Source organism: Pseudoliparis swirei, chromosome 6 (genome assembly GCF_029220125.1).
Source record: "Pseudoliparis swirei isolate HS2019 ecotype Mariana Trench chromosome 6, NWPU_hadal_v1, whole genome shotgun sequence".
NCBI classification, from domain to species: Eukaryota; Metazoa; Chordata; class Actinopteri; order Perciformes; family Liparidae; genus Pseudoliparis; species Pseudoliparis swirei.
Genome location: NC_079393.1, coordinates 12,874,149 through 12,896,769, shown reverse-complemented (window position 1 = coordinate 12,896,769; position 22,621 = coordinate 12,874,149). Strand labels below are relative to the sequence as shown.

General features: G+C 42.1%; 1 protein-coding gene across 4 annotated transcripts in view; it reads right to left on the bottom strand.

Annotated features, from left to right (window-relative positions):
• Window positions 1–6,315: 6,315 nt before the first annotated feature.
• LOC130194877 (talin-2-like) overlaps window positions 6,316–22,621 on the bottom strand; it is a 99,383-nt gene continuing 83,077 nt past the window's right edge. For all 4 annotated transcript variants that reach the window (XM_056416084.1, XM_056416086.1, XM_056416085.1 and 1 more), the window contains exons 42-58: window positions 21,391–21,492; window positions 21,142–21,261; window positions 20,347–20,493; window positions 19,277–19,443; window positions 18,732–18,915; window positions 18,164–18,289; window positions 16,968–17,084; window positions 15,899–16,084; window positions 15,459–15,566; window positions 14,260–14,365; window positions 13,495–13,509; window positions 12,510–12,634; window positions 10,257–10,382; window positions 10,095–10,157; window positions 9,830–10,012; window positions 9,595–9,720; window positions 6,316–8,428 (exon numbers count right to left, since the gene is read on the bottom strand). In XM_056416084.1, the coding sequence (XP_056272059.1) occupies window positions 8,300–8,428; window positions 9,595–9,720; window positions 9,830–10,012; window positions 10,095–10,157; window positions 10,257–10,382; window positions 12,510–12,634; window positions 13,495–13,509; window positions 14,260–14,365; window positions 15,459–15,566; window positions 15,899–16,084; window positions 16,968–17,084; window positions 18,164–18,289; window positions 18,732–18,915; window positions 19,277–19,443; window positions 20,347–20,493; window positions 21,142–21,261; window positions 21,391–21,492 (2,130 nt within the window). In that variant the 3' untranslated portion in view covers window positions 6,316–8,299. The remainder of the gene's footprint in view (window positions 8,429–9,594; window positions 9,721–9,829; window positions 10,013–10,094; window positions 10,158–10,256; window positions 10,383–12,509; window positions 12,635–13,494; window positions 13,510–14,259; window positions 14,366–15,458; window positions 15,567–15,898; window positions 16,085–16,967; window positions 17,085–18,163; window positions 18,290–18,731; window positions 18,916–19,276; window positions 19,444–20,346; window positions 20,494–21,141; window positions 21,262–21,390; window positions 21,493–22,621) is intronic.

Here is a 22,621-nt window from a genome sequence, read left to right as displayed (position 1 = left end):
ATTATTGTGTAAAATTAAATTCTCAAAGGCCAGACATGTCATAGCAGGAATACTCAAACAGAAAAGTCAATGTGTCTGGCATTCCGCAATACAAATCTGCCTTCAATTTAGGACAACACATTTTGCACTTCTGTTGCGTTTATTGGTACACAGTAAAAGGGCAAGCGGGAAGAGGAAGAGTAAATGATTGTTTACAGGCAGCTTGAGCCTCTCCCAGTTCCAGATTAGAGATTCCTTCCACAGCATCAGGGTTGTGCGCTCAGATATTCTCCCTTCAAGGATCAGAGGCTGTTGAAAGATCTAGTTTAAGATGTTGACTTATATGCTCACGTCCTTTGCTTTGTGCTTGTTGATACCCTCTTACAGTTGTTGCTTGCTCTTCCACAGCTGCCCAGCATCTCGTTGATAGCTTTCTTTAAATATTTCCCTTAAATCTTTTGCCCCTAATGTCACGGGGCTAGAAGTTTCCGTGTTTGCACACAGAGGGAGAATCTTTCATATATGTGTCCATATATGGGCTCTGTGCTGTTAGCGTCGACAGAGGAGAGGGCTAAGTGGCGGGGGCTTTTTGTGAGGTCCAAAGACGTACTCGATATTTCTTTCCATTCCACAAAGCTATAAAACTTCTCGGTATGCACCTCCAGCTCAGCCACTGTTACAGTCCTGCCCGTCGGAGCCCTCGGGTGCAGAGAAACTAAACAATGGCGAGAGGAGGAGGATGCTGGACTTCTATGGCAGTATGTCAGTATGTCTATATTTTTATGACGACAAACTTCTCTTTATAAAGCCAAACAACGAAATCCATCTGAGCTCTCCTTGAGGGAGAATAGTCACCATTAAAAAAACTTTTCAATTTCCACTTTTAGCAAACAAAAAGTCTAGTTTTCTGAAATCTGAAGGAAGAAAGTGAAGGTTTATATGAGCATATGAACTTCAAACCGCACAATGACCATGGCTCGGCTGAAGAAAAGCCATGATGTGGAGCTTGTGTGAGAATCTATGGTGATGAGACATTCCAGTGTGGTTTGGAGTGGCTGTGGGCTCCACTCACTACAAACTGGTCACAGTGGTCTCTCTGCAGCGAGGAATGCCACAGGAACCCAGAGCTCTGCGGCACCTGCATTCTAACACCAAAGCCTTTCTGCGGCCCCACGGTTGATCAAAGGCCGTGACCCTTTTCCCCTCAGACTCACCACACAGCTCGGGAGCTCGATACAACAGTTGCGGAAAGTCAGTAATGAGACAACTTCCCGAGTGCCGGGACATGACAACAAATAGACATCCATTTGGTGTGGTGTGGTTAATTCCTGTCCAAGGCCTCGGGGTCAGAGATAGCAATGGAGAGTACGATAAGAGAGTAATTATGCTCTGAGTCACAGCTCTCCCATCCGGGAGAGGAAGACGTTTTCAGATCATTTAGATAAGTCAACATACCAAATCCTGAACATAAAGTTATTTCTTGAATTTAGGATGCTATGAGTAAAAGTAAAATAACAGCTAAATGAACTCAAAGTAAAAGCATAAATCATCCCTTTAACTGTTATATTAATCTATGTGACATTATCAAATGTCATTAATTAGTACTAAATATTTCACTGTAATAGCTGGTTGTGCTATTTTAAACATCTTTGTATCGAGTTGTGTACTTTAGTCTCGTGGTTTTCAAGCTAGGAGTTAAGCCTCCTCCTGTGGACCACAATACAAATGTGAGGAGCCCTGATATGATTGATGCAATGAAAGGTCACACATTTGTATTCATTTATTGGACTTTTCTCTAATCCTTGCTTTTAAATAAAACTATCTGAGAAGTTTACAAGGCAAACTCTTTTTTTGGGGAAAGGGTCACAAACTAAAATGTTGGCAAGCTTATCATTTCTCTTCTATGTAAAATCTTAATCTAAAATTTGTAATTACAGCTGAAGGTATCTGAAATTAAGCGAATATAAATAGCATTAAAGTGAAAAGGTATTTAAAAGTACCTCAAAATTATTCTTACGGGCAGTATTGAGTAAATGTTACTTTCCACCAGACAGTGAAGACTGAAGAAAAGTTGTTCGGTCACTCAGCAAAGGTCAGACTGGCATTGTAAGACACAATAGTATGGATAAAAAAGACACCCTGAAAAAGCATCTTGGCAGTCCCCACACCAAATCCTTTCTTAGAAAACTGGCATCAGTGTTCCGAGGAGATCTGCTGAGCAATAAGTGGAGTGACTGTTTAATACGGGGCGGGGAGGCCGCAGGATCCAGAGAAGAAAAGAAGCCAAGGACGACTTTCTCTGCAGAAATGTGGCCTGTCATCTAACGAGTGTCAAGCAAAGTTCCCTGATTAAGACAGAGGGCTTAGAGGGACGAGTGTTACATTTCACTTTCGACAGCTTAAATCAGAGCAACGCCGCGGATCAGTTCCAGTCGGCAGCACAGTCTGAGATCGACAGTTCCCCCCCGGTTCCACTCTTTAAGACCAAGACACTGGGAACAGAGCCTGACTTTGGAAGAGCGGGTGTTGGAGTCACACATATGTTTAATGGGTATTCCTGATGTTACTAGTGGAGCCGTCCAGAATTAGCACCCAGGGTTTGAGTCTCAGCTGTGACCCAATATAGCCCTCCTGTCGTTCGTTGCTGACTGAGAAATACTGCCTTCCTTACAAGAAGGCTAAAGGAGCTGCTGTGCCGTCATGGGAGAAATGGACAGCGAATGCTGTCACTCAGCAGTGGAGGGGCAGAATGTGACCCCAACTAACTCACATACTTCACATGAAAGCACCACTCGCCTGTTATCTCATGGAAATGGTTGAATTATGTTGGCTTTAGTATTACATAAAGGCATGAATGTGGGATATTTAATGCAGTTTAACACTCAAACTATCACTTCTTTACCGTTTGGCTGAGCTGTAGCAGTATGTGAACCGACCCTGTTTGTCATGTTACAAAATAAAGCTTGGTTTTCATCTAATCTTACCCACCCCAGTGTGTCTCAGGAGACTTCCATAATCTGTCAGATAGGAAACAGCCAATCAACCATGTAGGGCGATATTACAGTCACCTCTTTTTAAATCACAGCACATAGACTCGTGCCATGTCCTAAGTTCAGAAAGCGCTGAAGTCATCTCCAGACAGTTCACGAGTCTTATTAAATCAAAGGGTGTTCAGTGGATAAGAAATGGAGCCACGTTTGGAGAAACATGTTGATGACCTAAAATAGTCATGTGCTCCAGACCTGAGTAAATGGCTCTCTTACATCCATCAGCTGCTGTCCTCCAGGTTTATGTTAGGAAGGCCTGCTTCCCAGAGCAGCAGAGCAGTGGTATGTGAATAGGAGCAAACCTCAGGCGTCTTTTTTACACAATGACCTTAGGTAAATCCAAGTCACTGTCATTTTCCTTTTCTTCACCCTTTTCAGAGCATTTCTCTACCCGTATGTTTACACAAAGTCCATTCAGTACACATGCACATACACACTGAAACATGAAGGGCCTTATTGAGCTATTGAGGGGTACTTGGAGAAAGATGAACACAATAGTTGCTTTAGTCATAAAAGCCACCATCTTCATTTACAAAACAGGTCACGTAAACAGTCAGAAAAAGACAGCTGGAAGGTTTTGGTATTTTTCCTCTGCAGTTTGTTTAGTGGCTTCTATCCTTCTCTCTGCATACGACTTCGGGTCTGGACTATGTGTGAAACTCCCTGACCAAATGGACCAAAGTCAAACATTAATTACAGCTATTAACTGATTAACGATGCTGGTTTCCACTGTTTTATCAGCTTGGGCAAGCTGTACGTTTCTTGGCTTGACATGCACATTACTGGACCCCTTCCTTTACTACTGTGAAGTTTCATACAAATCTTGAGGAGCAGGCACGCTTGAAATAGAGACGACAACATCACAAAGACCAAGTTTACAGCCAGACGTTTCTATTCACTGATGTTTTGATTAGACAAAAATGTGAGAAAGTAAGTCCCTGTGAGATTGAGATAATGTCTGGGGGAAAAATGAAAGTTTCAGTAGCATGCTTTGGTCAAAAGGCCCAGCCCAAAACCTAAAGCATTTCCCTATGTGCATTTTTTCCCAAACCTCACTTCCTCTTTCATAATTCTCTCTACAAGTGAAGACAACTGGCTATGGGGAGAGGCTGTTAACCTCTCTGTGCTGCAACAGACCACGATACCCTCTAAACCGGGCGTCAAACAAAAAACATAATAATTTACAATTAATTAGTCTGGTAATATAACTGTTGTAATCCCTTAAAAAGAAAATTAAGAATCTGATAAAAACTGAAATTTCAAGGAGTATTCTTAACTGCTACAACTGGCCACATATAGCTTCCCAGAATGGCAACTCTCCATTTCAGAGCTGTTCTTAGCACAGGCCATGACTCCATTCCTGCACATGATCACTTGTGTGCCTTTTATTTACACTGGAAAATATACAAACATATGGATTTATGAAACTCATATCAGCCAAGTGCATTTGCTCTGCCACTACTTAACACAACATTCTGTGAAGTAGTACTGAAAGGATGAAAGAGGAGGGTTGACTGAGTGTCATGCGATTAGCCGTGAGTTAACATAGCTTCATTTTTGAGAACCTGAACACTGAAACTAAGTGGCTGCCAATCTGTGGGGATTAGGAACGACACATTGAAGTGGCTGCAAAATAAACCTTCCAACTCAACAAATATAAGACATTAAGGATGCCAAAGGTGTAAAGTGTTGTTGCAAAGCATAACTGTTCGTTTCATCAGACTTTTGGAAATTAGACCTGCCAAAAGTCTGGAGTTGACAGTTTATTATATCTGCCACGGCGTCAGGCATCAAACCTCGAGCCAGCAAAGGGCATTAAGTCTACGTGCAAGAACATGACATGTAACCGGAAGTCTTGTTTATGACAACCAATAGAAAAACTAAGTAAGAGCTTGGGATACAGATGTAGGCGAATAGATTGAGTGCATGAGAAACCCTAATCCCAGAAATATTCTTTATTTTCATTTTCAACTATTATGCTGAGCACGGCGCTTCTTCTGCCAAATGGACATTTTTCAGGAAAGGAAAACTTAATTATAGCTCTATAAGAGGGGTTTACTAATCAGTCTGAAAACATGAAGTTCAGGACACGAAGAGGACGAACTCGACCAGGCCGTGTCTCTGCTTTACGTCATTCATCTATTGAGGTTTCGATTGCTCCACACAATCATCCTCCTGGTCCTGAGGACTGAAGGGAGGAAGAGGGTGAGCAGTAGTGCACTCACAGTTAAACACATGGCTTCAGTTTACCCTCTCTACTGTGTGGCCTTGCATGAGACCAAAACACTCAAACAACCAAATATGGTGCTCATTCGGACAACTCGGTGCGTTAGTGGCCACCTCTAACCATCTTTTACACTCTTCCATCGTATACGCTGCTGACACGGAAAGAGGATCAGCTTCAGAGGGAAATAAGTTTGTATCACCGGCGGTAAAAAAGGCCAAAACAAGGTACACATCTGAGTTTTTGTCGGTGGCAGACAAACAACATGCAACAGTTTAGCTCCACGCCTTCCTTTTTGTAATAGTTGTTTTCATCCTGTCACACCATCTCGTCAATCCAACTCCCCTCACCTGCCTCTGATCACTCCCTCGTTAGTCCCTCATTCCCTTCACCTGGTCCTCACGCCCTTCTCACCTGCAGAGCATCCCCTCATTAGTCCCTCACTATTTAGCTCCCTCACTTCCACTTGTCCTCTGCCAGATTGTCTTGTGTTTTCGTGGCAAGTTCTCCAGCGTTATTAGAGTATATTCTTGACCTGCCTGTTCTGACCCTGCCTGCCCTGACCTCTGATTCTCTGCTCTGCCCCTTTTTGGACTTGTTTGCTTCTTCGACTGATCTCCCGGTTTTGCCTGCCCAAAGACAGTAATCTTTGTTACTCCTGTCTGAGTCGTGATTTTGGGTCCACTCTAATAGCGTCGTGACACAACATGTCAACATGAGGCTACCTCTATCCAGCCTAGAGGTTTTAGCTGTGGAACTGCGAAACCCAGAGTGCAAAATGGATGTGAACTCTCATTCATGACCCAAACATCTACATGGGAATCACTGCATACTTCGAGGTCTGGTCTGTGAACCCAGAGGAAAAAAAGCACATCCACTATGTCCATATTTGGTCTGGCTAACATTGCCAATCCTTCCACAAGAACATATTTCTCCAAACATCCACTGATCCCTCGGCCTGAACTGTGAAGTCTAATGCTGACACCTGCTGGAAACAATGCAGTATTACATTTATAAAAGACTTTCTTTTTTTTGCACGGTGAAAAAGGTAAACAATAATCTCAATGGCACTGGTTGTTTGAAACTCTTTATTTTTGGTGAATACAAAAAATACTTTTGTGACCAGATAAATATTATACATACAGCATCAACTCATAAAACTAATGCAGTCTGTTAAAGAAAGCACAACACCTATTCATAACAGAGCTAGTAACTTTTTCTAATTTCCATTTATACATGGACAAATCAGTTAGACAATATATTTCAGGGTAATTCTTACATTTAATGATTTTCTTTAATAGTGGTTAGACGATGAAACAAGGAAGTTATTAAGTCCAACATCTAAGAGAGACTTGGCATAATGATTTCAACAATTTCTTGACTTCAAACACAAATTGCCACATGCTCATGGAATGCAGTCTGGTGTTAGTCTTCCAACACGGTTTCTAAATCCTCAGGTATCCACAGATGCCCTTTTCTATCAGCATTTTAATATTGTAGGCAAGTTGGCCACCAGCCAAGGCATTGTATTGTATGGCAAAGGACTAAGTGACAGTTTAAGACCCCGATGGGGATTAGACTGACACCCTGTTCTGATCCAGAGGACAAGGCTCAGGCTCCCACTCAGCCTGATCTTCAAGTAAGGCACTAGTACACAATGTAGTCCAGACACTGGCATGGACACAGTGAGGAGATGAACCGCTTCAAATTTCCAATATATTATAAATTAAAGTGAAATAAAGCATTTAATAAGTTTCCTCACTCAGAGCTTGAAGCTACGTCCTTCTAGTTTGTCAGAAGAATGTCCTACATTGAATAGAATGGAAGCTTTAAATCGTTGTCTTCAGTGCATGATGGATGCTCCCTTCATTCAAGAGCCCAAAGCCAAAATATCATTGCACATAAACAATCTTACAACCAATAACAGCGCAGACTCTCATGATCACGCCAGGATATTCAGTGTAATGTATTTCTATAGACAGTCGGTGGAAAGTGAGAACGACTTTCCCACGACAGGGCGGTGACTGGTGGAGAATAACTATCTGTGTGTGTGTGTGTACAGTACAGTGGGTACCCAAACTAAATCTGGCCAGTGTCAATATGAGAGGAATTAAAACATGAAGACAAGAACAAACTCGACAGGTAATGTAAACACATATTTCTTACACAGCTCCGTATTTCAGAGGGATAAACCGACGCAGAGTGACATGATGTTCAAGCAGCATGACGTATTTGGTCATATATAGTCCAGATTCTCTAAATATCACCGGTCTGCTCTTTTAGAAAACTCTGCCAAAAATAATTATCTTTAAAGCTAGTGTTGGCCAGTGGTCTGTAATCTTTTATTTACTCCAATCAGAAACCCTCATTGTTTGGCATCAAGCTGGACTATAGTTTAATCTGAACTCTTTCATTTCTAAAGATTTTCTACCTAAACAGCAAACCCCAAATTCACATTGTTATTAGTAAAATAAAAGCTTTACTACTCTATTGGTTAGTTGCTTCATTGAGCTGTATAGACATTATGGTGCATGCAAGCCAGTGGTGAAACGAGGCCTTCCCCTCCTGCCTTTTTTATTAAAGTTTTTTACATTTATAGTACAAGCTATGGACCTTTAGGTTTGTTCCGCCACTTGCAGAGATATCATTAGTTCATTTATATTTTATCTAAATCTTGATCAATTATAGGACATTCACTGATTATAGAGGATTTCTGCATTTGCAACATCTTCGATGGGTGATTGTAGAAGTCGATAACGCTCATGATGCAGGAACACTCACAAAGCAATGACACGTTCCTCAACTTTACCGCCTGCTTATAGTGACAACTGGAACAACCACGTCCATATTCAACTCTGAATGCCAATGCCGTTCACTGTCACACACACACACGTACATACATACACACACACATTCACAGAGCACAGGCACTCGTTTCAAGTGCTGTATATTCCTCGGTAGTATGAGAGCAAAGCGGCCAATCGTACATCGGCATCGTCTCCCCATGACAAGAGGGTGTCATCAGCGCGGCTCACACCCCATCTGCCAATCAGCCCTCCTCCTCCCTCAGCTCGCTCGGCAGGAACTTGTACTGCTGCTGTCGGATCTGAGCCAGCTTTTTCCGGGCTTCCTCCAGCTCTCGCTCCTTCCTCAGCATCTCCTCCTGAGCCGCGATGATCTGAGGAGGGAACGGGAACAGCTGACAGGACAATGTGCCTTCCACTCGTCATAATCCCATTCCTGTGGAGAGCTTGATATGGAAAATCAACAGCTGCACAGCACTCGGCTCACATTCTGCAGCCTATGAACTCCAAACACAACCCATTGGAGACAATACAGCATCTTATAGTGACAGCCCCCCCACCCCCCGGCAAAAAAAAAACTTTCCTCAAAATTCAGGTGAATAATTGTAGAAAGACACATTTAAACATTACGGCGGATAGGTAATTTCATAACAACATTTGGACTGCATTGTATTAAATTCTTGAGTAATAGCAGAACGGATTAGCATTAGAATAGAATAGAATGAATATACACTTTTATTAATCCCCAAGGGGAAATTAGTTCTCTGCATTTAACCCATCCTTAGTTATTAAGGAGCAGTGGGCTGCGGTGAAGCGCCCGGGAAGCAACTGGGGGTTCAGTGCCTTGCTCATAGGCCATAACATTTTGAAACCGCCTCTGGGTTGTATGTCTCCGCCAATCAGTTAAATCCAAAATGTAATCACTTTTTTTCCATAATTTTATCAGATTATATTTATTAGACATTAATTGGATATTGGTATGGTTGTATGCAAAAACATGTTTGGTGAGGTCACAGTGACCATTGGCCATCAGTTAAGCTTTGCCAAATTCCCCCAGGCATTCCTGAGATATCAAGATTATGAGTAAGGGATAGTAAATAATAATGCTAATAACTCCATTATCATTTGGGCAATTAAAAAAAAAAAAAAGGTAATGACTGACTCCCTGTGCAAAAACTATCAGAAATCAATGAGACAGTGATCCTGGGCTGCACCGCCAACTGCATTAGAAACTCAATCAAGATGAAAAAGTCAGTCTTCCTGTGGCACCCTAGAGTTATTTATAATTTGTTTTGCAGAGATAAAACATAAGCTAGTTTTCAAGAGCTGTGATGTGCAGCTGTGGGCGTCTGTAAACCTGGTAAACAGCTTTGAGATGAAGCCGCCGGGCTCTTTATCCTCAACAACTCATCGCGGTTTCAGAAAACAGGCACATCAGCGAGGGGTTCAAAGACACAGGGAAAAGGGCAAACTACACAACACAAATGATTTATCTTCCATTTCTAACATACCGTCAACATTTTTAAATTTGTTGTCTTACCTGAGCTATGCCTCCAACGAATTTAGTCTTTACCACCACCCTGTCAACTTCAGTCTTGTCAAACGCTGCTTTCTGCACCGCCTTCACCAGGTTGTCAGAAGCTCGCTTCACCGCGTTGCCGGCAGCCTTCAAACGGATCATCTCAAAGTCAGCGCATAACACAACACATAACATGCACATAAATCTGCATGCAATTTCCAAAGGGCATGTTGTGCGGGCTGAGTTTGGCTGTTACCTGTAGCCTCTTCATGGCTTCAGAATCCTGGTCCGCCTTCACCTTGCAGGCCACCAGCAGCTGAGCCGTGGAGGCCGCAACCTGCTTGGCTGAAGAGATGAGCTTCTCCTCGCTGGCTTGGCCCTGCACCGAGGCGTTCGCCGCCTCACACAGGCTACTGGTGGCCGTGGCGACCATACGCGCCTACAGCGGGCAACACGGGCCTTTGGTTGTAATCAGGGTAACGGTCAACCAATGATTTGTAAATGTGTTACGGGGAACTTACAGCTGATATGAGACCCTGTGACCACTGACCATCGTCCACTGCATTTGCTAGATTGGATCCGACCTGAGGTTGACATTGGGTGAAAGCCATGTTGTGCATCTTGGTTGATATTATTAGTAATATATAGAATCGTGTTGAGCGTCCGAGTGCCTGTAGACTGACCTTGCCTTGTGCCACCAGTTCTCTCTGAGCTGCTGATGCAGATTTCACGAGAGCGCTAGTCGCTGCAGCGATGGACTTTGCTGCTTCTAATATCTGCTCTTCAAAATTCAGCGTCTCATCTGCCTGCTGAAAGTTAAACCACATATTCATTTAGACTTACAACTATAGTATATGCCACCATTATAATAGATTATTACCACTGTGTCTACTAGGGCCGTAACCAGGATTTTATACATCCTAAAATGATGAGTTATGATCACAAAAGATTCAAATGTTTTTATGGGATGTGGAGTTTGCCATGAACTGTATATTTTACTTCCCAACATGATGGTTAATGTCCGTTTCAAAGCTTTTTCTACACTGCCAATCCTCCACAGGGGAAATATTGATTCACAGAGTCATATTTTTATAAGCCTAAAAGAAGTATGATTTGCATTCAGAGAATATTAAAAGTAGCCTTTAAAATATGCAATGGAGTATAACATTATTATTGCAGTATGTAGCCTATTCCAGCCTCACAAAATACTGAGTGCATGACTTCAGTGTCCTCAATGATAGCTACTGCCTATTATAAGACAACATATAATAACCTCTAATGTTTAGCTTTATCTCTCCCAATCATCACAATCGGACATGATGTCCCATTTCCCAAACCTGAACTAAACACCGGTTTGACGGTCCCAGTGCGTCAGCTCAGAGACAGCCAACACGTCTCTGCGTCAGCATGTGATTGACCACAGACCTCCGGAAACACATAAGGCACACGTGGCTGGAGACAGGGCGGGACACTGTAGGAATATGTTTGATATATAGTTGGACTGTATAACAACCTAATATATCAAACATATCAGACAGAGCCCTGCAGAGAAGACTTCCAGGTATACAACGCCTCAGAGAGGGATGGGCAGGCAGGACAAGGGAGCATGCTGGGAGCGGAAGAGCCCTCCTTTACTGGAAGTGTGAGGAGACGCAGAGGGAGGGACAAAAGGACCGGGAGGAGAGAGGAGGAAGAAGGAGAACCCAAGCTATTTCAGACAAATAACACCCATTTCAATCTCAGGGGCTAGTTTACAGACGCTCGAGCGGCTTTATGCTTCTAAGAATTGTGATATTTATTAGATCCGTCTTGAATAAAAACAATTTAAAAAAAACGTATTGATGTTCTAAAATAGTTTCAGACTACTGAATTAGCTTTAAGGCAGGAATCACGCTGAGCAATAATTATTATTTGAACCAGTTTTCTTTATATTGGCAATAGTAAGGCATACTCATGTACATTTTTTTTACATTTTCTGAGGACAGTGAGATTGAGGGAATGAATGTAATATAATCCAGTGATAGTCTCCCGTTAAATGCTATGTCGTAAAGCTTATTTCCTGTGAGATCACTAGAGGGAGACACTGACAACTCAAAAGAGGTAAAGCTTTTAACTCACTAATCCCTTTTCATAAACACAAAGGTCCCTATAAATGCAGTCTGTAGCTGTGGTATTATAGTACCAGACGGAGCGTTATATGGGCTTTAATAAAAGCCTTAATATGCTGTAATATATATCATATGTGAAGATGGATTAACTGACCATCAATCTGTGTATGGGAAGAGGTGAAGAAACGGGGGGATGCACTACAGGCACAGGAGGAAGAGCAATGGGATCCAACTATCCAGTCTCCAGAGACAAATAAACAAATAACAGTCATGCACACACAACACAAACACAACTCTGTATTGCATACACAACAATATCAAATGCATGTCACTCTCAAAGGGCTCTCTCACTACCATCTGCCAGGGGACGAATAACAGGCTAAAAGAAAGCCTCCCTCAGCTTAGTTTAGAAATGAGGAACACTGAAATACAATAAAGGAAATGTGTTCACTATGACGGAGCTCCTCTCGTTCGGAAAGGGTCACGAGAGTTCATCACACATTTGAACTCTTTCCAACACAAGCTGCAGGACCCATCAGTGGAACTGCGTCTCCTGGCAACACAACTCAAAATAATGTCCAGAGGAACCTTTGAAGAAAGTTTTCTGAGCGCACCAGACCAGCTGTGTGAGTCGACATGGGAGGAAGAAACGTTTTCTTCTCCTTTAATGACATCGAGATAGCTAATCCGTCAGAGAAAAACACGACTCCACTTCAAAGTCAGCGTCACCTTTTCCTAAATTTGGCCCACATCGACTTCCTGCTGATTAATGGCAAAAAGCTGTGCGTGGGTTTTGAGGGTTTTGAGGGTTGAGGGGGGCACTTCTACCTTGGGCTTGGCTCGGGGTTTCAGCTGCTCTAGTTTCTTGGCTGCAGCTTCAATGGACGCTGCTGCTCCGAGGAGCTCAATCTCAGCGATGACTGTGGGGTCCGCGGGGTCCACACACTCGGAGCCTGAAAGGGGCCGACGCAAACCAAGATGTTGGTTTTCATATGAATACACACAAGTACAAAGGACCTCATGCAAAAATATGTTCATATTCTTAACTTTTTTTATTTAAATGTGTGTAACATCATATATATATATATTAGCCTATAACAGGATAATGTCAACATATTTATGAAGTGTAATTTATATCTATATATATATAGTAATTTAAAGTATTCAGTAATGAAATACCCGCGACCCTAATGAGGATGAAGCGGTATTGATAATGGATGGATGGAGTAATGAAATATACAATCCATTAGTGAGAAATTTGTGCTCATATCTAAGAGGAATTAAAAAATATGAGAAAACTGGTGAATGCGGCGAGTTCTCCTAAATTACTCATACAAGCCACTTCAGAATAAATCGGTTTTGTACAAGTGGTTCTTGCATGAGGCCCACATCACTCTGGCGATAATATCAGATTTTATGTAACAAGAGGTCCAAATTATGCTTCAATAATAACTCATTTACACAATTAAGGCCTCACAGAGATACTAAATCTCCAGCTACTTCAGCTGCAGAAAACGAGCAAAATTGTTTGCAGTGTGACAGTAATGCCTCAAAGTTAAACAAGATAAACTAAAAGTGAGAAGAAATGCACATTTGATGGATCATTGTCTTTTTATTGTTTTTTAAGTGCGCATAAAACAGAGCTGTTTTGGGAACAGTTTGGTAAAGCAGATGGAACGATGTTTTCATGGATTATGTTGAGCTCTCAGGAAATCTGTTCTGCACCCCCACCCCCAAGCCATCTACTCCGCTACCCCCTTCTGACTCTATGAAAGGTGATCTGGAGGAACAAAACACACCATATCCCACTTACCTCCATCTGCGGCAGCTATGGAAGAGAGAGGGGGTGTGGGGGGGGGGGGGAGGGGTAAAGAGCACATGGGACATTAGAGAGGTGAAGTGGATAGCCCCTCTGGGTCTCGGGCTCTATGCTGGAATCATATTCTCATCCAAACATAATCTATTACTCCTGTCAGAGGCAGCAGTGCAGCTTAGATAGGAAACACTCGGTGCCATAACCATCTCCTACAGAGCTTCATTTAAACTCCAGTCACTATGGTGCAATCCCAATATTCATGATTACATTTTATCCACCACACTATCTTTACTACAGATGATAACAGGTTTGGGGGCTTGACTCAATAACAGTGGCAAATCATTCACGCACAAGAGGATTAGGACTTCTTTGACTAATCTCTCACATCTCCACAATCCAGTCACGTTTTTGTTTGACATTTTATGAAATAGATTTGCGTCCTCATGGAAATCATTTTTCTTCAAACTGACAGTATTTTGCAATTACAGCTTTTTTGTTGTTTTACACTGCGGCGGTGGCTATAAAGTCTACATATTTAAATCCAAATCAGCTGCCAACATTTTTTAAACCGCGCACGAGCTTCTCGTAATGAAACTAACGTTATACTATTATATATTTAGATGACTAAATATACATAAATGCCATGTGTCCAATGGTCCTCTTGGCCCTCAGAATGAGGTCCCCAGTCACTAAAAGGTTGTCAAACCGGACTTTTGTTTGTGTGCATTGTGTAAGCGTGTGCGACAGAGTGTGTGGCCTCACCTTTCATGGCCTCAGCTGTCTGGACGAGCTCCGTCACACATGCCGCCACATGCCTGGCGTGCATGGCCAGCTGCTGCTTCTGCTCGGCCGTGGGCCGGTGCAGCGCCTAGAACACAGGAGCCCACCAACACGTCAAACAAATAAATGTATTGTAGAAGTGAGCAGACATATTAACATTCACACGGGCAAGCTGAAAAAAAAGCATTTACATCTGTTATTTACCTTGTAGACAATTAAAGTAAAAACTAACGTGGCAACATTTATAACACCGGTTACTTTTAATGGCTAATTTCCTGCCAGTCAACACAATTTACTCCCAACTAATTATGAGATAATTAATTAAGTAAATTAATACCGTGATTAACATTTTCTTACATCTCAACACACTTGTCTTAACACAACTCATGGGGAGAGTTATTATGAAAAAAGCTTTTTGCTGATTCTTATGCAGATTTATGCAACAAGGTGCTCAGAATTTAAATCACATCCTATTTCGAAGATGAATGTTGCTCCAGACGTATGTGATGTGGGCATAAAACCCATTTTAAGTATTCCGTTTTGTTATTCATCTGTGAAAGCTGGTAATCATTCATGAGACCTTCTTCCAAGGATAAGGCTGGCATTATTCTATCGTTGAGCCTCAGGGACACTAACACTACGCCCCTCCCCTGACTGACACTCAAACCAGAGCCGAGTTGTTCCTACAATGACATCAACCTTTTAAAAACAGGTCAACAAGATTTACTTTTATTTTTTTATAAAGGATTAAGTATTTCAGTTCCTTGGGGCTGGTTTCAGTCTTGTCCCTCAGTATTTACGGCACTTAGAGGTCTGTTGCACAGAAGAACCGTCTGTCATCAGGTTGGGCGACAGATAAATCTTGTTTGTAACATCAATGTATTCATGGTTTGGGTATTTTTGTGGGATTTGTTGACAATAAGGAAAAACATGACAATATCACCAGCATTTTTCTGTCAGTTGAAGTGATGCTACAGTGAATGCAAAGCATGACTGGCAGGAAGTCAGGATTACATTTTCAAACATTAGGGGATTTAATCCTGCAGATAAGACCTGTGAAACCTCACATGGTAAAAGTAAATATCAGGACCCACTCATCCACACTCTTGCTACACACATATACACGTACAAATGCAAGTCACTTCCATCCTATATTCATGAGACACGTGTCTCATTCTGACCTGCAGGACTTGCTCCAGAAGGCTGATGTATCCGATTGTGCACTCAGAGCCGTACTGCAGGGCTTTGCTCCTCAAGTCTTCGGCCACTTCTGGGTGGCAAGATGCTTGCTGGAAGGGTGAGAAAACCATGTAAGTGTGAAAAAAAGGACATGATTTAAAAGTGAAAAGGATATATGTTAGTTCTGGAATATGCACATTATCTAATGCCAATCCCAAACTACATTCAGAGCTGTATTTCTTCTGTTTTTGTCTACAGTCACTGAGGACATCCTGAATGCAGCGCAGACGACTTTGAAAAGTGACTGAGTCACGACTAGCAACAATTAGACTTGACTCTAAAGTGCTATCTGCTCTCAGCAGGCTGGGCTCACATGTTCCCTGCCAGCCGGGCGAGTCTGTGTGAGGTCTGTTCTGGCAGCGGCGTGTGTGTGGATTAGCACCTTGCAGGAAGTCAGCATATCAGAGATGGCTTTTCGGCTCAGATTGGCAGTGGCGATCACATCCTCCTGCTGAGCAGAGTTTCCTGCAGCCACTGCCTTGGCCGTTGCTAAGGTGATGCCCTTTGTCATGCGGATGAACTCCTCGGGTGTGTTGCACTTGTCTGGGACGTCCTTGGACCGGAACACCTGACGTGATGAGGACAGAAAGACACTGTTAGTTGGATAAATAGTAGGCATGACAGCGGTTTAGATATAGTAAACTTCCAACAAGGAACTTTTAACTGGTTATAAAACAACCTCAATTGATGTGCCTCTTTATGACCATAAGCAGGAATATTGTCTGCAGTTATTCTTAATGCTCGTCATCAAGTCCAATTTCACACAAAATCAGACAAACAAATTTATGGCACATATGTTTGCCAGCAACTCCTTCAGCTCAGACTCTGGCAGGGCCTCCAGCCGGCCTGCCGTCTAAGCTCTCGTGGGAGGTGGAGGGCTCCGTGCCCGACAGCAGCGGCTCCTCTCCCGGCTGCTGGGAGCCAACACCGACACTACACGGTCGGAGGCCCCCGGCTGAATGGGCCTTCTGGAGCAAAGCGAGTCACGGGAGAACCAGGACCAGGACTGCATGGTGCAGATCGTTAGGCCCCGCTGCAGCAAACACCACATTTGTCCACAGGGCCCGTAGAAATCAGCACCAAATTCTTCATAATCGTTTTAAAATAGATGGGAATAATAGAGAGGAAATTAATAAGTGCTGTATAATTATGGGTTAGGTAGACTGTGTTGAATACGGCTCTTGGAAAAGGACCCAGACTCAGAGTCCTCTGGTAAGGATTAGTAGCAAATTACAAAAAAAACCCTGATAAGAGCTGTGAGAAACCTGCAGGGGCTGAGAGGGAAGGAGCTGGACAGATAATAAAAGGAAAAAGAATAAATAGCTCCCCCGTTATGTTCAGAGATATAGACATAGATATCCCTAAACCCCTTTGAGACAGTTTTAGCAAAGAAGCTGCGTCTCATCTCAAAAGACAATCCAGAAGAGGTTGGGCCTGTGAGGAGCTCTCACCGTCAGCTCCTGCTTGATGCACTCTATCGTGGCCTCCAGTGCCCTTGTCCCGCGAGTCGCTTCATCCTCCACCGCCTTCACTGTTTTTAGAAGAGACGTCACGTTGGTGACCATGACCTGTCAAAGAAATGGAGAAATGATGAGTCTCACAGTCAGACCAGGAGGTGGAGCTCTTTCTCCTCAGCTAAAACATTACATTACAAAACTATGTTCACCTCCTCTTTTACTGATTCCAAGACAGTGAACATTGGTTACATGTGTTGAAGGTGATATTTAAATAAAAATGAAAGGCATTAGCTGCTAAAAAAGAATAATGAAGGTTGCATTTCAAATGAAAAAGAGTATGATTTACGACTTGAAGTGCAGTTTATTGAGCGACACCTCAGATGGAAAAAAATAAAACGATTAGAGTAATTTTTTCCTGCCGATACATTCTGTTCCATCAGGGCTGCATTCATCAAAGAGTACGTTATTAAGTTAGGAATTCCAGCAACATGATCACCAGGAGTTTGAGAGGGTCCCATTAGGAGGTCACCATATGTTGGGGGAACAGAAACAATCTGTCAACCTGACCCGGTCCATGGGTGGCCCCGATTCCATTTAGATGAGAAAACATCAGAAACCCCATGCAACGTTAGTGTCACGCTGTTCTTCGGATGATAGTTGCGAGAACAATAAATAAATACGATGCGGAAGTTTGCAGAAGACTAGCAAATATTTGGTTTTGAGGTATCGGAGGCTGGATTACGTATACTTTGATCTTAGTTTCTCTATTTAAGTGACCACAGCTGCACCAAGGTTACATGCAGAAGGCCTGATCTACAGTTTTTCATTTTTCAGCAGATGGCAGCTGTGACAGTGGGCATGACGAGAATGAAATAGCACCTCTGTATGTATAGCCCTGGGTCTTCCAGCTCTGGAGGTTCTCTCCTTCAGTCTCCATAAGAAATACATGAATGTAAACTTTGCCTGAAACTCTTAAACTTCTTAGTTAACTTTACCCTGCATTTTCTTTAGAGTACACTTTTTGTGTACTTCATATTCATACCTGCAAACTCATGAGGGGTGAAAAAGGTGACAACGGGGTGGGGGTCCTCTGCTCTGACTTAGTCAGTGCCCACACACCCTTCTAAGAAGAATAAAATAGATGTGTGTGTGTATATATATATTATATATATAAATATATATTCCTTTACCTTGGCGGCGCTCTTCAGCTGGTACATGGACGAGTCGTCAGCTGGCTTGCCAGCGGCACATTTGGTGGCACCGATGAGTTCGGCCAGAGCCTTCGCCACATCCCGCACCGCGTTTATCAGAACCACCTGAGGAGATAGAGCTGGAATCAATATGGCACAATGGTCAGAGTTTAGGGCTATCAGTAGCACCCTGGGGAGAGGATTTAACACGGCTTATCACTCCCACCTACTGTAGTCATGATAGTTCAGACTTAGTAAAGGGCAGAGATAGAGGCATACACACGGAGGAAAGAGGAGACACAATGTGTATCAGATGAATCTGCAATTACACTGAGAATGTATTGCTGGGAGTACAGAAAGATAGAAGACATTCATCGTCAATGACTAATATTAAAGAATAGTATAATGATAATGGGTTATAATATATGGTTAAAGACCTGTTCAGCTGAGTTAAAAGCAATAACTGAGCTTTGTTAGAAATGAAAGGCGTATAACTGTGACTACATATGGCTGAAACATCATTGAACTCAGCATTATTTAGTGTAAATGTGTTTTAGATTTTCATCACCTGCGTCTCGGGGTCCTCAGAGCCCATGCTGGTCGCTCCCAGTTTAACCACCTCAGTGAGCTGGGTGATGGTCTTTACTGAGGACTGGGCAGCCTGGGACAGTTTCTCCTGGCTGGACGCAGCTCCAGCCACCAGCAGCTTGGTGTCTTCCACCAGCGCTTTGGCTGTCTTCAAGATGCTCTCCCTGAGGAACGGGACACATTGTGTCACAATCTGCTCCAAAGTCACACAATCAACAACCAGCAATATGAAACGAAGCTGTTGTTTTCTCAACAGAATGCATTAAGGAGGATTTTTTATTTACTTTAATTATTTGAAATGCATCTGAATGTTTTATTGGCCAACTCCACTGAGTGAGTCATCCAAAGAAAAAAGGGAGCTCTGGTGTCACAGTATAAAAATAACTGACATCTTAAATGATATTCCCTCTGAGCTCATGATACCTATGAATCATATATTCCTTTTTCAACATCTTCCACAGATATCTTCTTTTTTGTTCATGAGAGATTTTCCTTTAACACATGTCTTGTAAAAGATCCTTGCACCTGTGGTCTGCAAAAGACTCCTCATTCTCAGGGCTCAGTGTTCCAGCTGAGGCGAACATGATGGTGGTGTCCAGGTCAGCGATGATGCCAGACACAGCGCTGGCTGCCGTGATACAGGCCTGAGTGCCTTTGTTCCCCGCCTGCAGTGCTGACAGTACCAAGGACACCTGGAACATGTGAAACATAGCATTAGATATGCAGAGGAAAAAACAAATCTGCTAAAAATAACCTCTGTTTTTGTGGACCATGTACATTGTTAATGATCAACCAGCAGCTTTTCCTCTTTGTAGAGTTTTGACAGAACATGTATACATCACGTGAGTGGGGTTGTAAATGTTTAGAGTGAAAGATCTGAATGAGCTGGATTTAACGAGGACGCTGGGGGGACATTAAAGACGATGAGCCTGACTGCAAGAAACAAATTTCCCTTGTAGATCGCTGACTGCCCATCCTTCCTAAATAAAAGGAAAGCCCTAAGAGGTACATTTCAACGAGGCACAGGTTTCACCCATCAGCAAACAGGAGACCACACATTATCCACGTTTGGTATGAGCCTTGCCTCAAAGTGTAAAGAAATCCCAATGTGTGAGCAACATGGTTAGCTCACAGCAGGAAGACATTCATATTATCATTAACTGCACAGTGTGAGGGTGGGGAGGAGAGCACGCTCTCATGACCTGCATGACTGCTACAATAATACAGTAAAGCAATAGCTATTACCACCTAAAATAACATGCATTAACCCTATATTCTTCTGACGCTATACTACTTCAACATTAAGGCTAAAGCTAAAACCTAATAACAAATTATGAATACATATCATACATGTCATCTAGTATACTAATAAAGTATTCACTTTTGAACTTATTCTTCAATCTTGCAGTTGGCACAAACACACATATATAAATATAAATATATTAATATATATATATATATCAATTTATATATATATATATCTATATATCTATCTATCTATATATATAGATATATATATATATAGATATATCTCTCAACAAGCTTCCTCATGCATGAGTTATAGATGCAGTACCAGTTTCAGCCACATAGCTTACCATCTCTGTAACTGCGCGGGCACACTCGATGAGCTCCCTTTTGGAAAAGCTGTCAGTGGGGCTGAGCTGCAGGGCTCCAGCTTTCTGCACCATGTAGATACAGCCGTGGCCCAGATCTTGCACCCGTGTCTTTATCTGGTAACCAACCTGAAAACATAACCATTGCCTTGACTTACACAGCATCCATCTTCTCATTCGTGTCACTGAACTAAACAATTCTGATCATGTCCTAAACTGGTTTGTCTCTTATCCCGAGGGTTAATGAAAAAGTATTTCAAGCATCCTCAGAGAGGGAATGCTGGCACTAAACATTTATTTTTCTGAGAACCATGGGTGGGTGGTACTTCATTAAGAGAATCACTATAGGCTTTTAGATTTGTAGAGACACAATGTCGCTATGGTAACCAGCAGGGTTTCTAGCAGCCTTTTATATACAAGATATTGATAATGTGTGCAATGTTTCCACACATCTTTGTCTTCTGGACTACACAGAAAATCTTTAAGAATATACTATGTGGGTGCTGAGCGCACGAAGGGTATATTTCTGTTTGATCTCACAAAGTCGGGAGCAGCCTCGAGGAAGGGGCGTCATTTCAAAGAACAGCACACATCTGCTCTGATCAGAGTGTGAGTGAATACATCTGAGAGCATGTTTTGGTGAAAAAGAGACCTGCTGATATTACAATCTGACATTTCAGGTTCTGAATTGCAAAAGGATTTAGGGCTCGATGTGTTAAACCTCATGTATAAAATTTCCCCCACGTACTCCATAGGACAGAGAGCGTGGCTTCTCACCTCCTGTGGCTTGGCGGTGGCTGCAGCAAGGCGTCCTTGGTGTGCTAGCTGTCCGTAGTCCACTGTCACCTGAGAGGCAAGGCCGCCAAGCTCTTCAGGACAGGTTATTGACTTAGTCATCTGGAGACGGACAGAACCAACATCATCGGCAGAGGAAGATTAGTGTTATTCTGTGGCCTGACTGACAAATATTGTCATTATAGATCGGAAATACGATAAGAAACACAGAGTCAGGCATGAATATCTCACCATCTCCTGCGCAGTGATGGCGATGGCTTTGGAGCACTTCACCATGGTGGTCTGGTAGTCCACAAAGGAGCCCTCAGGTTCAGGAGGTGTTCCTTCATCCATCTGTGAGGAGCAGCCCATTAGTACTCAGCCATAGTACTTAGTCCATAGCTATCCTCTGTGTCACTCGGCACCCAAATTTACTTTTTGCAAGACTATTAATTTAGTTTGATACCGCTTCACAACAAAGGATACTGTATAGGGTTTAAATTGATAATTAATAATTCTATTAATTGTCAATAAGTTGACTGGTCTTAAAGCTTCTGAAAGAAGCTGTGAATTCCTGTATGATATTATTCTGCATTCTGTATTATATAGTTAATGCTTTATAGATAGATTAGAGATATTATCTTTTGTTTCCAGGTTGTCAGCATATAATGAAGTGAAGGATTGTATTGATTAATCACCTGCAAATTCTGATTGACTTGTTTTCTTCGTGCATGTATTACTTATCGACCCTCTTGCATTAACTTTGTGATCCTCTCATTTTTTGGAAGATGGCTAAAGACCAACCTATAGCCCCAATATTAATCCCAAACGGATAATATATACTCCAATATTAGCTATTCTCAAGACTATTGTATGTGTTGGCTGATAAGTAGCAAGAAATTACACAGCAGAAATGCCCGAGATATGATTTATTAACAGTCTCCTTTATATTATTATAGCAGAATTGTATTTCTCAACACAAAAATGGCTCAGAACATATCTTGGTCATAATTCTTGAAGAAATACTTTTGCATGTAAATGTTTTGTGCTTACGTTAAAAAAAATCTGATTTTTGAACTCTCAAATGCTAATATTGGTATCAAAATCCAGTATATAGACCAAACATATAAGGTTTAGTACATTTATTACGACAAACTTGATGGCTATAAATGAATTTTTTTTCTCACATTACAATAAACCATAATCTGCAGCTGAAAATAATGTATTAATAACTTTACGTTGGCACCATGTAGCCTTAATCTAGAAGGAACATTATTGATGGGGATAGTCCAAACATTGGGTGATTAATTTACAGGCCACTACAAAGATAAACCAAGCTATGCTGGCAATACTAATATTGGATAACTATTTAAATTTCGTAACAATTAAAAAGCCATTAGTGAGAACATAGAAACCTTTTATATGTTAGCATTTTTGTAAAATGGGTCCGCTTCATACATGCTAATGAGGATTTAATGATGCT